At 42.8% G+C, this 14,380-nt stretch overlaps 1 protein-coding gene across 2 annotated transcripts in view; it reads right to left on the bottom strand.

Moving 5' to 3' along the window:
• prkcz (protein kinase C, zeta) overlaps nt 1-14,380 on the bottom strand; it is a 157,233-nt gene that overhangs the window by 61,669 nt on the left and 81,184 nt on the right. For both annotated transcript variants that reach the window (XM_056273162.1, XM_056273163.1), the window contains 2 exons: nt 5,280-5,411; nt 4,126-4,216 (listed from right to left, as the gene is read on the bottom strand). In XM_056273162.1, coding sequence (XP_056129137.1) covers nt 4,126-4,216; nt 5,280-5,411 — 223 coding nt within the window. The remainder of the gene's footprint in view (nt 1-4,125; nt 4,217-5,279; nt 5,412-14,380) is intronic.

Here is a 14,380-nt window from a genome sequence, read left to right as displayed (position 1 = left end):
TAGCCATATTTTCATTCACATCAAAACTCCAACACATGAATTGTCACAAGATCTGCACATCAATGTGAAACTAAGAACATTATTTTTGGAACAGCTGGTGGTGCATGCTACACTTGCACATACAGCTTAAAAACATATCTATCTCTCTAGCTGAGCATGTCCTTGTTTATTGCAGCAGCACTGACCATTTGGTTGTATTCTCATCTTCAGTACTTTGTCCTTGCCTCTGAACATGCAACTGCTGTCAACAACCAATTTCTCCACGGTGATCACGAAGGTCTCACCGTTTTAAGTCACGCAGTACAACACGTCATAATCGGTGTCATACACCCCAGCAGCATCAGAAAATATAAGACGCATGGGGGTACTAAGGTAGGCTCAAACCTCACCCTTTTATAAATGCAATCCCTACGAGTAGTTAACAGTTACCCGCCCTGAGTCGATGAGATCTCCTGTCGATGAAAAGTGATTTACTATTTTGTTGCTGTTGTTTTGCTCATAAAACAGAACAACAACAAATATTATTATTATTATTATTGTTATTATTAAGTAGTAGTGGTATAACAGTTCTATTTCTTCACCAGCAGATGGCGGTATGGTTAGCCAAGTGCAGCAGGGCTTGTTCTGAACAGGTCGTGACAAACTGGGTCAGCCAACTATTATTCTATACACCAGCATGTGTACCAAACCGTGATACTCTGGGCACCTTGGCAGTTGTATAACATTAAGAGGTCAACTTAATGGGATGTAGTTCATCTAACTGGTTATCTAAGTGCTTTTGAGAACATTATTATTAGTATTAAGACGATTTTCTAGAATGTAGGACAAACAGTGTGTCTAAAGACGTTTACAAGCAAGCACTGTCTGCCAAAATAACCCCTCTTCAGTAGTCCAGGGACACATCCTCTTAAAACAGAGGGAAAGTCAAGCCCGTAAGGTCTGCGCTTTCGCTGTATGCTCTAATTTCATTTGGCCTGTCGCACAAAAGAAAGATGTCTGGCTGAAACTTTCAGTCAGGGGAAAACAAGATTGTGAAGATGCATTGGGATTTTCTTTTTTAATCTCTTTATACAATCACAAGCCTGGAGAGTTGGCAGTGAGGGGTTAGATGGAACATGTGTGTCTGTCTATCTATCTATCTATCTATCTATCTATCTATCTATCTATCTATCTATCTATCTATCTATCTATCTATCTATCTATCTATCTATCTATCTATCTATCTATCTATCTATCTATCTATCTATATATCCATATATGTGTGTGTGTGTGTGTGTATGTATGTATGAATGTATGTATATATATATATATATATATATGTGTGTGTGTGTGTGTGTGTGTGTGTATGTATAACAGGTTTGACAGAGAGTGATACTGGATGGTGGGAGATGAAGCAGGCCTGGCTTGTGTCACAGCAGCCAAGGGTAAAACAACTTGGGCGGGCGTACTGTCCACCAGCTTTTATGGGAAACCAGAAGCAGTTAGTTTGCCTTCAGTGAAACATTTTCTGGATTATAACAGTCTGACCACAGCCAACAACTAAACTAAAATAAGATTAACATAATGTGCCCTAAAATATGGTGGTGCACCGCAACCAGTCACCAAAAAACCTCCGAGTTTCCTTGTCAGAGAGTTTACAAGTGTGCTGAACTCTACCAGAGGGATACTAAACACTGCTTCCATGCAAACTTTTGTCATTTGTGGTAAAGCGCTGGATGAATGCAATGCCCGTCTATTTATCATCGTTTTTTTATTTGTCTGCAAATAGGATAAGTAGAACTGAACTCTAACACAGGATTCCTCTAACGTTATTAGTGGATTGACATTTGCAGTCGACTCCACGGTTCAAACCAATAAATTGACATTACAGTCAAGAGAAGCTGCACACTGCCCTCCGGGTTGCTGCCTGCATTAAGTTTAAAACCTTGCTGCAGGGCAGTTCCAAGAACTGCACCAATTTACCTGCAAAGTCCCATTAACATGTACACTCTGCTCCCCCTCTTTGTTCTGCCCCTGGAAGGCTGCTGTCCATGTCCACTTCAAAAGCACTGAGCTCTACATCCGGACTTATCGCTCAGCTGGCACTGATGGTGAAACTAATTCCCATTTTCCATCAGTGCAACTGACTCGCTTACTTTCTTCAAAAAAGGCTCAAAAGGGAGCCTGGTCCACTGCGTCTAGTGGGCCCAGGGACCATGGCCCTGCCTGGAGCTGCACCCGAGGAAGAAACACCGAGGGCGGTCTGACAGGACGTGGAAGCAGGGCAGGCTAAGCTAACTGCTAGCCCATGCAGACCGGCAGTTCCGACAATCACCCTGGCATTCACTCTGCTGGACAGTAATTTTTTTTGGTAGTTTGATATATGTGTTCTCATAGGTTTTAGATATGTGTTTGTCTTTGTGTTGCACTGCTGTGGGCTGGGGGAAAAATATTTCAAATAAAGTTTTCCTGATTCCTGAAAAACATTCCTTCGCATCGCTGTTGGTGATCCACCTAATGTGTACTCACAACATTTGTGCTTGACATGACATGCACCCTGGATTACGTGTCTGCTAAGTAAGAAAACATAAAAACATGAGTGATGGGTGTCTCTACCTCCCTTTTATGGTCACCTCTATTTCATGATTGGGTTTTCTTTGAATTCTTTGCCATTGTCCTCACAGAAACGTCAGGAAGTTGAGCAGATTGTCAGTAAAGCTCCTGCCAAAGGCACCCGTCACAATCAGCCCTCCCTCAAAGATGCTGCATTCTCCTACTTAAGACACTGCCCAGCAGCTTAATACATAATCTTAGATGGGATGAAGGCCCTCATTTATCTCAGGGACCAGTGATTGTTGAGATTATACTGAATCCCTCACTCAACCCAGGAGAGTCCTTTATTTAAGTAGTTACATGATTCTTTGTCAGGTTTTGTCAGGGGGCAAAGTAGAGCCTCTATTTGGGCAACATATTACTCATAAGGATTAAGTCAAGCAAGTCCAAATTGTGATGTACGATATGACCACCATATCAGGATCTCAAGAAGATCGAATCAAATCTTACCCCTCATTTTGAAATTCAACAAAATCTCAACAACAAAGCAACATAATAAATAAAATAAAAATAAATAAATAAAGATAAATAAATAAAATAAAATAAATAAAGTGGTTTTAAAAATATTGTGCATTTAAACTACTGGGTTTTCAACATCTTGAGCAAGAATAATAGACCTGAACTTGCTTTACAGTTCTTCAGATTCTTCAGAAGATACAGGCAAACCTGAATTTTTTACTTTAACCTAAAGACAAACTTTCCAAACTGTAATAAATTATTTTTCAATACGTTACTATACTTGAAACATGCAACATAATAAGTTTGCTTTTACGAATTTGCACTTGAGTCTGCTTCTTGACAAAATGCAAATAAAACGTGTAATTTCATCTCAAATCTGAGTACACCGCCAGAATAAAAAGTGAGGCAGCACAATCAGACTTTTGGTACTGTTCTTGCCAGCTGTCATATTCCAGAACATATTTAAATGTATCTACCATGTTCTTGGATGATTTATCAGGATCCATATTCTGCACACAAGAACTTTCAGTAACACTTTCTATGAAGCTTGCATCTACAATGGCCTATAAGCATCTATAACACCCTATAAGTGTAGCTATAAGTCATTGTAAGATTCATTATAACCATGCATACGCCCTCACAACACCTCATAACCCCCTTTATGGTACATTATGTCAATTTAAAATGGATTTATGCATTATAAATACGTCATCATTAGCCTGTTTATCTGTCAAATGTCATAATGCATCATAGCCAACTTGTTTTGCTGAAGTTTTGTAGAGATGCATAATGACACTTCAGTGCTATTTCACAGTCTTCAGCCATAGCCGTTAGTCATTGTAATACACATTATAGGAAAGTATGGGCGTTACAGAAGCAATAGATGCTTATAAGGCGTTATAGATGCTTATAGGGCGTTACAGATGCGAGCTTCATAGAAAGTGTTACCGAACTTTCAAATAACAGTTGGCCTCGTAAGATTTTTGTTTTCCTTTTACGCCATAAAACACAGACAGCAGTCTAACATCAGCACTCAATTCTTTAGTTTCAAAAAGAGAGAGATTCAAGTCCTACTTCCATTCGTGTCCTCTGTGTCTTCTGGGGGGAGGTCCACCTCTTCACTCTTCTCATCTAAAGAGGGCTCTTGTGATGGCATGACTGGATCCTGAAGAAAAAAAGTCACAAATCCACCTAAATATCCATGCATGGCTGCCGTGAGCTGACACAGTGTATGATAAATAATCTTAGCCGGGGACGAGAGAAACATGCCTCTATTGAGAGAGATGCTCTCAACCAGACAATGCATGGAAACAGTGCTGCATAGAGGCATGGTGGCTTCCTCATTGGTAAAGAGATTTTGTGTTTTCATGTTATCAAGCTTGAACCTCTCTTATCTTGCATGACCGTCAATGCTGTGATCAAAAGGAAGATTCCAGACAGCTTTACAAAAGGTTACTATTGCTAAAAAGGGTATAGTTATAATACAATAGTGACGACTGTATTGATTTAATTGAGCTTCTGAGTAGGACTTTGGTCTCCTGGGGGTGGATTTGGGATTCTGTGTTAAATTACAGCTTGATTGATTGGCAAATTGATTGATTACATGTTTGAATAGCGCGTTGGCCATCTGCCACTATTCTCAAAATTGATCACTTATTTCAATAAAGAGCAAGTGTTAGAAAACAGAAAAAGAGAAAGCCAGCTTCACGAAGCCCATGTTTACAAAACCAAAAACTCTGTAAAGAAAGCTTTACAAGTCATTCTTTTTCAGCACGGATCCCTCTTATCTTTAATAAATATGAATGTATAGCAAACATAAACCATAAAAATAAAGCTTTGCCCAGGAGCAAAATGAAAACAGCTTTCTTTGCCTTTATGTTAATGCATTTAAATGTAAGATGGTCATGATTCGTAGAAACTCTTCATAGAAGAGAATTCGTAGAAGCTTCGAAGAAGTAGAAGAAGAAGAAGAAGAAGAAGAAGAAGTAAATGTGAGGGGCAGAGATATATCTGATAGTAATAAAGAACAAATTTTTATCATCTACCAAAAAGCAAAATGAATAATAAAAAAAAAGTCACAATATAAAGACATCTCAAAGAAAAGTGGCTCGGGTTGCATGATATATGTACCACAAATGCAGTGACCAACATTCAATAAGCTGTGGATATGATGGGCCACCCCTGCAGAATGGTGCTGGAGATGTGATGGACTCCCCTAAAGTACTCACCATAAGCTTTCGGCAGGTCAGAGGGACAAGTTTGTGACAGCGCTTATGGACCAGCAGTTTGCAGTTGATACACTTGTAGCCCTGCCTTCCTAGCCCCCATATCCTTTCACTGCAGTGGCCACAGTAAGCTTTCTGTAGGACAGACACACACAGAAAGACACAGAATTAACACTCTTCAACTACAGTGGCAAACTGAGCCAAGACAATGGCGGACACAATCACGACAAATGTGAATTAGCACTTAATAGTGACAAATAAATAGCGTCGTGTGAGGAAATTAGCAAAGCGACAGGCTGCGCAGCAGTTACTCTGGTAAATACTGCATGATTCATCCTCATCATTTCTGTTCTACTCTAACGCCATTTTAAATTGCCAACTTTTACAGTTAATCAGCTGAATTTGACCCTTAACATTTCTAAGACTGGCAGCATATTGGCCCGGTGGTTAGCGCTGTTGCCTCACAGCAAGAAGGTCCTGGGTTCAAACCCCCTGGTAGTCCAACCTTGGGGGTTGTCCCAGGTCGTCCTCTGTGTGGAGTTTGCATGTTCTGCTAGTGTCTGCGTGGGTTTCCTCCAGGTGCTCTGATTTCCTCCCGCAGTCCAAAGACATGAAGGTCAGGTGAATCGGCCGTACTAAATTGTCCCTAGGTGTGAATGTGTGTGTGTCTCGGCCTTGTGATGGACTGGCGACCTGTCCATGGTGTCTCCCCGCCTGCTGACCAGAGACTGCTGGGATAGGCTCCAGCATACCCACGACCCCGGTTGGGGTAAGCAGCTTGGATAATTGATGGGTGGATCTCTACGACTGTGTGCAGACTGGTTTCTGGGTGTCTGTTACACTCCTTCAGACTACATCCGTTACACACTTTTCCACCAAGCAGCATCATCACCTGCTGTTTACTCTATCTTACATCAGAAAAAAAAATCCTTTTTCTCCATTGTAGCTCATAGCATTGTGTTGCTGCTCACTATACTTGCTCTTTAATAGGTGCAATGTGATTTTATGATTTGGTGCCTCAACCTTCCTAAAGCTCGTTCTGAACCAGAGTATCTACATCGTTGTTCTGTGAGACTTTGAACCTCCCCAAAGCCAGGATGCTGCTTGTCTGCAGTGAGGAAGGAGGAAGGGGGAAGGACATGTAAAGATGCTTCACATCTCCCACCTCTACTGTAGAACTGAATCAGCTGAAATTCACTCCATGTTATATAAGATGGCCTAAAGAGTGTTCGTTGACTGGTTTTTTTTTTTTTGGGGGGGGGGGATATTTCCCCCTTTTTCTCCCCAATTGTACCCATGCAATTACACTCTTCCAAGCTGTCCTGGTTGCTGCTCCACCCCCTCTGCTGATCCGGGGAGGGCTGCAGACTACCACATGCCTCCTCCGATACATGTGGAGTCGCCAGCCATTTCTTTTCACTTGACAGTGAGGAGTTTCGCCAGGGGGACGTAGTGCATGGGAGGATCACGCTATTCCCCCCAGTTCCCCCTCCCCCCCGAACGGGCACCCCGACCGACCACAGGAGGCACTAGTGCAGCGACCAGGACGCATGCCCACATCCGGCTCCCCACCCGCAGCCATGGCCAATTGTGTCTGTAGGGACGCCTGACCAAGCCAACACAGGGATTTCAACTGGCGATCCCCGTGTTGGTGGGCAACAGAATAAACCACTACGCTACCCGGACGCCCCACGTTGACTGGCTTTTTGCACTTTTTTTTTTTGAGTCTGTGTGGTTTTATACATAGCTTTATTAGTTTCGGAGGAGATGTAGTTTGTAATCGAGAACCCCAGGGACACCACCAAGTACAAAATCGCCTGTTGAAAAGCTTTCACTTCAGATGTAATGTTTACCCTGATGTATTAACACTCATTCAGAAGGCAGCATTTGCCAAGAGCAAGAAACACAAAGAGGCCTGGTTGATGCACTGTTGCTATGGAAGTGCTTCAGAGAGACTTCAAAGCGCTCCTTCAGTCTCCCCAATCCACATCCACTGAGGAGTTCAAGCAGAAACTCATAAATTAGTCAGCAACGTTTGGCTTTCCTTATTTTTTTTGAAGAAAAGGAGAAACGTTTCCCTCATATTGCATACACATCGTACGGGTGTCATTAGTAATCTGAGGTAAGAAACAGCTGGTGCACCCTCTCAGGCTTCTGAAAGACCCTTTTTAAATTGACAAGAAAATGCCCGGTATATAAAATATGCCCTTTCTTCATACACGGTGTAGAGTCCAGTGGTACATTAATACTGAGCTGGAAATTAAAAGTCCAAATTCTTTGCAAACATACTGATATGCGAGCAATAGTGTCAAAAGACTGATACCTTTAAACTAGCCACTCGAGCAAAATACAGAAATCAAAAGCATATTTATGTCTTAATGCCTGGTACTGTACATGAAGACAAAACTGTGTTGAATGTAAAGCTCTTGTTCTTGCTTGCTCAGTATCCTGTGGTTTAATAGAGACGCATGTGTCCACAGTTCCTCAGTTGTTCAACCACGTTAAACAATAAACTCAATTCCTCTACCAGTCAGTATTTAGAGAGGGGCTCCCCAGGAGACTCTGTGTTTCGCCAGATTGCTCTTAGCCAAAACACAGCTAAAGTACTCTAGAGAGATTGACCTTTACTAGGGCCCATAAAACTCCTGACCAGGCTGTGCTGCTAAGCAAAAGGATTGCTATGGAAAGCAATGTGGACTAACACACCATTTGAAATACATTAACTGCATGCGCTGCTGGCCCCGAGTCAAAGCAGAAGAGGCTGGAGCTCTGAGATGTCCTTGATTGCCCCTGACATCTCCCCGTAGCCCATTTCTGTAAGTTGTTAGAGCTAATGTAAAGGTTCCGCAATGTCTGCAACTCAATCTGAGGAAAGAGCAGTCCAAGCTTTGCAATGGGCTTGACCCCGATCTGCTGGTGGATTACCGAGTTCCACTCGGCACAATGGACACTAACCTACCCTAAGTACCGGTTTTCAACAGGGTCGTGAGGTCATACACCAGTAACTGCACCTTCACAAGAGCCCACTGAAAAGCTCCACAGGTCTGCATATGATACAGTGCTGATTGTGTTCATTATCATCAGCAAACAATAAGTCAACAAACAGACAATAGGCCAAGCATTTCCTGGCGAAGCAAAAATAACTCAAAGCGTAAAGCTGAAATATGTGATTTCCCCGATCTGTCCCTCCCTCTGGCAATGAGTATTAAAAACAAGCTGTAAAAGAAATTGTCACTTGTGTCCCATCAGATGGGTAGTAAACAGTTCCCACTTTTGTAAAAAGGGCATCCTGAGACCAAAGCTAACATAGGCAGTCTAATATATTACAAAATTGCATGAAACTACAGTGGTGTGAAAAAGTGTTTGCCCCCTTCCTGATTTCTTATTTTTTTGCATGTTTGTCACACTTAAATGTTTCAGATCATCAAACAAAATTAAATATTAGACAAAGATAACACAAGTAAACACAAAATGCAGTTTTTAAATGAAGGTTTTTATTATTAAGGGAAAAGAAAAATCCAAACCTACATGGCCCTGTGTGAAAAACTGATTGCCCCCTAAACCTAATAACTGGTTGGGCCACCCTTAGCAGCAACAACTGCAACAAGCGTTTGCGATAACTGGCAATGAGTCTTTTACAGCGCTGTGGAGGAATTTTGGCCCGCTCATCTTTGCAGAATTGTTGTAATTCAGCCACATTGGAGGGTTTTCGAGCATGAACCGCCTTTTTAAGGTCATGCCACAGCATCTCAATCGGATTCAGGTCAGGACTTTGACTAGGCCACTCCAAAGTCTTCATTTTGTTTTTCTTAAGCCATTCAGAGGTGGACTTGCTGGTGTGTTTTGGATCATTGTCCTGCTGCAGAACCCAAGTGCGCTTCAGCTTGAGGTCACGAACAGATGGCCGGACTTTTTGGTAGACAGCGGAATTCGTGGTTCCATTTACCACAGCAAGTCTTCCAGGTCCTGAAGCAGCAAAACAGCCCCAGACCATCACACTACCACCACCATATTTTACTGTTGGTATGATGTTCCTTTTCTGAAATGCTGTGTTATTTTTACGCCAGATGTAATGGGACACACACCTTCATAAAAGTTCAACTTTTGTCTCGTCAGTCCACAGAGTATTTTCCCAAAAGTCTTGGGGATCATCAAGGTGTTTTCTGGTAAAACTGAGACGAGCCTTTATGTTCTTTTTGCTCAGCAGTGGTTTTCGTCTTGGAATTCTGCCATGCAGGCCATTTTTGCCCAGTCTCTTTCTTATGGTGGAGTCATGAACACTGACCTTAACTAAGGCAAGTGAGGCCTGCAGTTCTTTGGATGTTGTTGTGGGGTCTTTTGTGACCTCTTGGATGAGTCATCGCTGCGCTCTTGGGGTAATTTTGGCCGGCCGGCCACTCCTGGGAAGGTTCACCACTGTTCCATGTTTTCGCCATTTGTGGATAATGGCTCTCACTGTGGTTCGCTGGAGTCCCAAAGCTTTAGAAATGGCTTTATAACCTTTTCCAGACTGATAGATTTCAATTACTTTGTTTCTCATTTGTTCCTGAATTTCTTTGGATCGCAGCATGATGTCTAGCTTTTGAGGATCTTTTGGTCTACTTCACTTTGTCAGGCAGGTACTGTTTAAGTGATTTCTTGATTGAGAAGAGGTGTGGCAGTAATCAGGCCTGGGTATGGCTAGAGAAATTGAACTCAGCTTTCCAAAGATGTGATAAACCACACTTAATTTATGTTTTAACAGGGGGGGGGGCAATCAGTTTTTCACACAGGGCCATGTAGGTTTGGATTTTTCTTTTCCCTTAATAATAAAAACCTTCATTTAAAAACTGCATTTTGTGTTTACTTGTGTTATCTTTGTCTAATATTTAAATTTGTTTGATGATCTGAAACATTTAAGTGTGACAAACATGCAAAAAAATAAGAAATCAGGAAGGAGGCAAACACTTTTTCACACCACTGTATATGAGAATGCTGTTTTACTATAATACTGACTGTGGAATTGGTAGATTACCTGTCAAACAGAGGCATCATGTTCCTATACTGTTTGCTGCTGCACCAGTGATCGTCGTCCCAACCGGTCAAAAATCTCAACAGTGGTACACAGAGAGTGTCTCCAACCATGGTAAAGATGCTAGTTAGTATTTGTTACCTGGATATAATCCTGAATATAAGCTTTATTGCAGTGAAGACTGTGGAGAAAATTGTGAACATTAAAAAAAAAGTCAACCTCCACCCCTTCCTTTAAACATCGATAACTTGAAAATGATCACCGTTTCAGTCATTCAAGTTGCCAGAAGGTTATAGAAAAATCCAAGTCCCATCATTCAAAACTCCACCAGCAGGGGATGTTCTTCTACTGGCAGCTGAGGTAATCCACCCAGCTGCAAACAATAATGGCCCACTTCTACACAGCCTTCATTGATCCTGTCCTCGCCTCCTCCATGACTGTCTGACTACGGAGCCAAACAACAAGGGATCATCAGGGTAGCGGAAAAGGATTGCCGACTCAAGCCTGCACATCTTACAGAACCTCTACGCCTGCAGGTCCATTAAACATGCGGATAGATGATCTGTGACCTCTCACACCCTGGCAACTACATCATCCCATCTTCCCTTCCAGGAAGCGATAAGGAGCAAGCTGAACCAAAACAACTAGGCACAAGCTTCTTTCCTCCACCGCTGGCCTTTATCATAACACCCAAACTGCCCACTGCAATCCAGCTATGGCCATTAGCACCCTTCTATTGGTATCAAGCACCTGAACCAACAATCCTGTGTCAGTTCTCAACATCACAACTATACTAACTACATAGTTATACATTTATGCCTATTTAGACTCTGTCCATATCTATCCATTATACTTTATCTTGTGAAAAAAATCTTTCTTTTGCCATTTTCAAAATAGTCAGATCTTAATGCAACATACTGTAGATCTGTGCAACTAGTCAGGCTCTAATGGAGCACATATAGATGGTGTAGAAAAGACTCCAACTCCTGACCTTTTATTTTAGTTCTATTTTCTTAAATGTACTTGCTTACCCCCCCCCCAGAAACTATTTTTAAAATGTGCTGTGTCATGTTTAATATATGGTATGCGGGCAGTTTGCCAAGTATATTCATCTCATGAGTAATGGAACCAATACAACCAATCCTCCTTTTCTGATTCCTAAAAGTGAAGCTGATTCGGCCAAGTAATAGAAGGATGAAGGGACGAGAAAGGCTTTCATCGATCGACAGTCCTCGCTTCAGCATGGCAGGCAGCATTACAGGGCATATGGGTGCCCGGAAACCACCATGGCTAATATGTTGAGAAATGAGCTGCCTGACCTATGGCAAAACCCCCCAAAAAAAACATTTGGCTACTTAAAGTGAGAAACTAGTAAGGGAAAAAAAAATCCACGTCCCTCCCAAAATGGTGTGATAGACCCTAAAATGTAGAAAACACATTTTGGGTCATATTTAGCCAAAGGAACTGGCCAGTAAGTGTTCTTACATGCATGCATCGGTTTACTAGAATGAGCACCTTGATATCCCACTCCCTGATATCCCCATATACAGCCAGTTAAACAGCATGAGAAAACCAAAAACAACAAGGAGAGGCTAAAGGCTGAACATACATTGGTATCCTACTCTGGTGTTTCCCAACCCAGTCCTCATGGAACCGCTATCCTGCAGATTTTCTTTGCAACCCTGAATAGGTACATGTTTGTAGTTATTCAACCAATCAGCAATGAATTATGTCAGATGTTGCACACCTTGCATAATTAAGTGCTGCGAGATGATCGGTTGAGTAAGTACAAGCAGGGCTACCTATGCAGGGTTACAATGAAAATCTGCAGGATAGGGGTTCCTTGAGGACTGGGTTGGGAAACGCTGCCCTACTCATCCATGCCTTATTCTGAAATCCTCACAATGCAATAATATAAGGTCATGGGAATTGTGGTGAACGAGATATTGTTTCGAATAATCCAAAACTGAATATCTCAGAGAATACTTAAATATCAATGTGCATGTAGATCCAAAGTAGATCCACATGTAGCAGTGTGCACTTAGAAATATTCAGCTTTTCTCTTCACACTTTTCTGGTCAGCTGCTCTACAGGCAAAGCCCTACAAATGTAACCACCGGCAAAAGAAAAAAATATTAAAATTCTTGCTTGAACTGACGTGACTTTTTTTTTTGTTTGTTTGGCGTTTATGTATTTTATATTGCAGCGTCAGTTATCTTCTAAACGGAGCGCCTGCAGTAAAGAACCGCCAGTGGAAAGGGTTTGGGTGGGGGAGAGCCCATTATGTCTAATGGGAAGGCTTCGGCGAGCATCGCTCTCCTCCGCAGTGTCAGGAGGAGACAGGGCAGGATGTAACGGGGCTGGAAGACAGAGAGGTGGTAGAGGAAAGACGGATAAAGAGGAGAGAAAGGAGGGGTGGGAGGGATGGGGGAGCTCAAAACAGTGATCTGAGGGATGTCGAGAGAGACAAAGAGAGAGAGAGAGACAGAGAGAGAGAGAGAGACAGAGAGAGAAGAGAGAAGAAAAAAACCTGACCTACTTCTCTTGGGCTTATTTATACGCTGAGGACAACATGGTGCACCAAACACAAGCCTGGAAATCTGCCATAGCAACAACACTCAGCAAAAAAAAAAGAAAAACAAACAGGCAAAACAAAATGTTGACAACACAAATACATACTAATGTGTAAAAACCGGGTGTTAACAGAATCGCTGATCTACAAAACAAAACTGAGAAGTTGTGTATACAGAGGCCACTACACCGATGGATCTTTTTGAAAACACCAAGGACAGATTGCTTGGGAAATCTGGCACCGCTTGCCAACTATTTGTCAAACCAATCTGAAACACCACAGGCTTGTGGGGCGTTTACACTAATGATCACGGGGAAATGAGTGTGTGACCACAGCTGAATGCCGAGACAGCTGAATGCCGAGACAGCGAACTGGCTGTACATATCAGCTAAGCTGTTGGGTGGTTAAGACGGTGAGATCACAGCTCCCTGGCCTGGAAGAGGTTTCATCCCTGCGTTACTGGCCACACCTGTTACATGAAATAAGCATTGTGGAGCTGAAACCGTGCACTATACACATCTTGTGCACTGAAAATCGATCCTTTATGGGGTGGGGTGTCCAGGTAGCGTAGCAGTCTATTCCGTTGCCTACCAACAAGGGGATCGCCGGCTCGAATCCCCGTGTTACCTCCGGCTTGGTCGGGCGTCCCTACAGACACAATTGCCCGTGTCTGCAGGTGGGAATCCGGATGTGGGTATGTGTCCTGGTCGTTGCACTAGTGCCTCCTCTGGTCAGTCGGGGCGCCTGTTCGGGGGGGGGGGGAACTGGGGAGAATAGCATGATCCTCCCACATGCTACGTCCCCCTGGTGAAACTCCTCACAGTCAGGTGAAAAGAAGCTGCTGGCGACTCCACATGTACCGGAGGAGACGTGTGGTAGTCTGCAGCACTTTGAGTGGCTGTTGCGGCTAGAAAAGCACTACAAAAAAATGCAACTTGATTGATTGCAGCCCTCCCGGGATCAGCAGAAGGGGTGGAGCAATGACTGGGATGGCTCAAAGAGTGGGGTAATTGGCCAAGTACAATTAGGGAAAAAAGGGGGACCCCCCCCCCCAAAAAAAAACTATCCTTTATGACAAAGTGCTCAGACCTTACTGCTATTACTACTACTGGTACTACCACTATTAATGCTATTATACCCACTATTACTCTGACTACTATTACTACTGCTACTACCACTGTTACTACTGGTACTGCTAATACTACACTACATAGCAGGGGAGGGCACAACACCAAGGCAAAGAAAACGTTCTTTCCTAAAACCTAAGTGCTCCCTAAACACCCTGTTTATGCACCACAGTAAACTGTCTTCCATCGCACCTTTAAAGGCAACGATCATGAGGACGCACAACACTGAGCAAAACCTGCTCAAATGTTTACCTCTGCAGTACGCAACACCGAGACAGAGTCGAGACAGAGTGGCATCCCATGTGCACGAAGACATGAAGACAATGCTAACCAGAAGACATGCTAATGTTATTTTTCAAGCAAGACATGTGTGCTTTAGGGAGGTTCTGTGCTC

The sequence above is a fragment of the Lampris incognitus genome, chromosome 2, assembly GCF_029633865.1.
Source record: "Lampris incognitus isolate fLamInc1 chromosome 2, fLamInc1.hap2, whole genome shotgun sequence".
NCBI classification, from domain to species: domain Eukaryota; kingdom Metazoa; phylum Chordata; class Actinopteri; order Lampriformes; family Lampridae; genus Lampris; species Lampris incognitus.
This window is presented reverse-complemented; position numbering and strand designations above follow the sequence as displayed.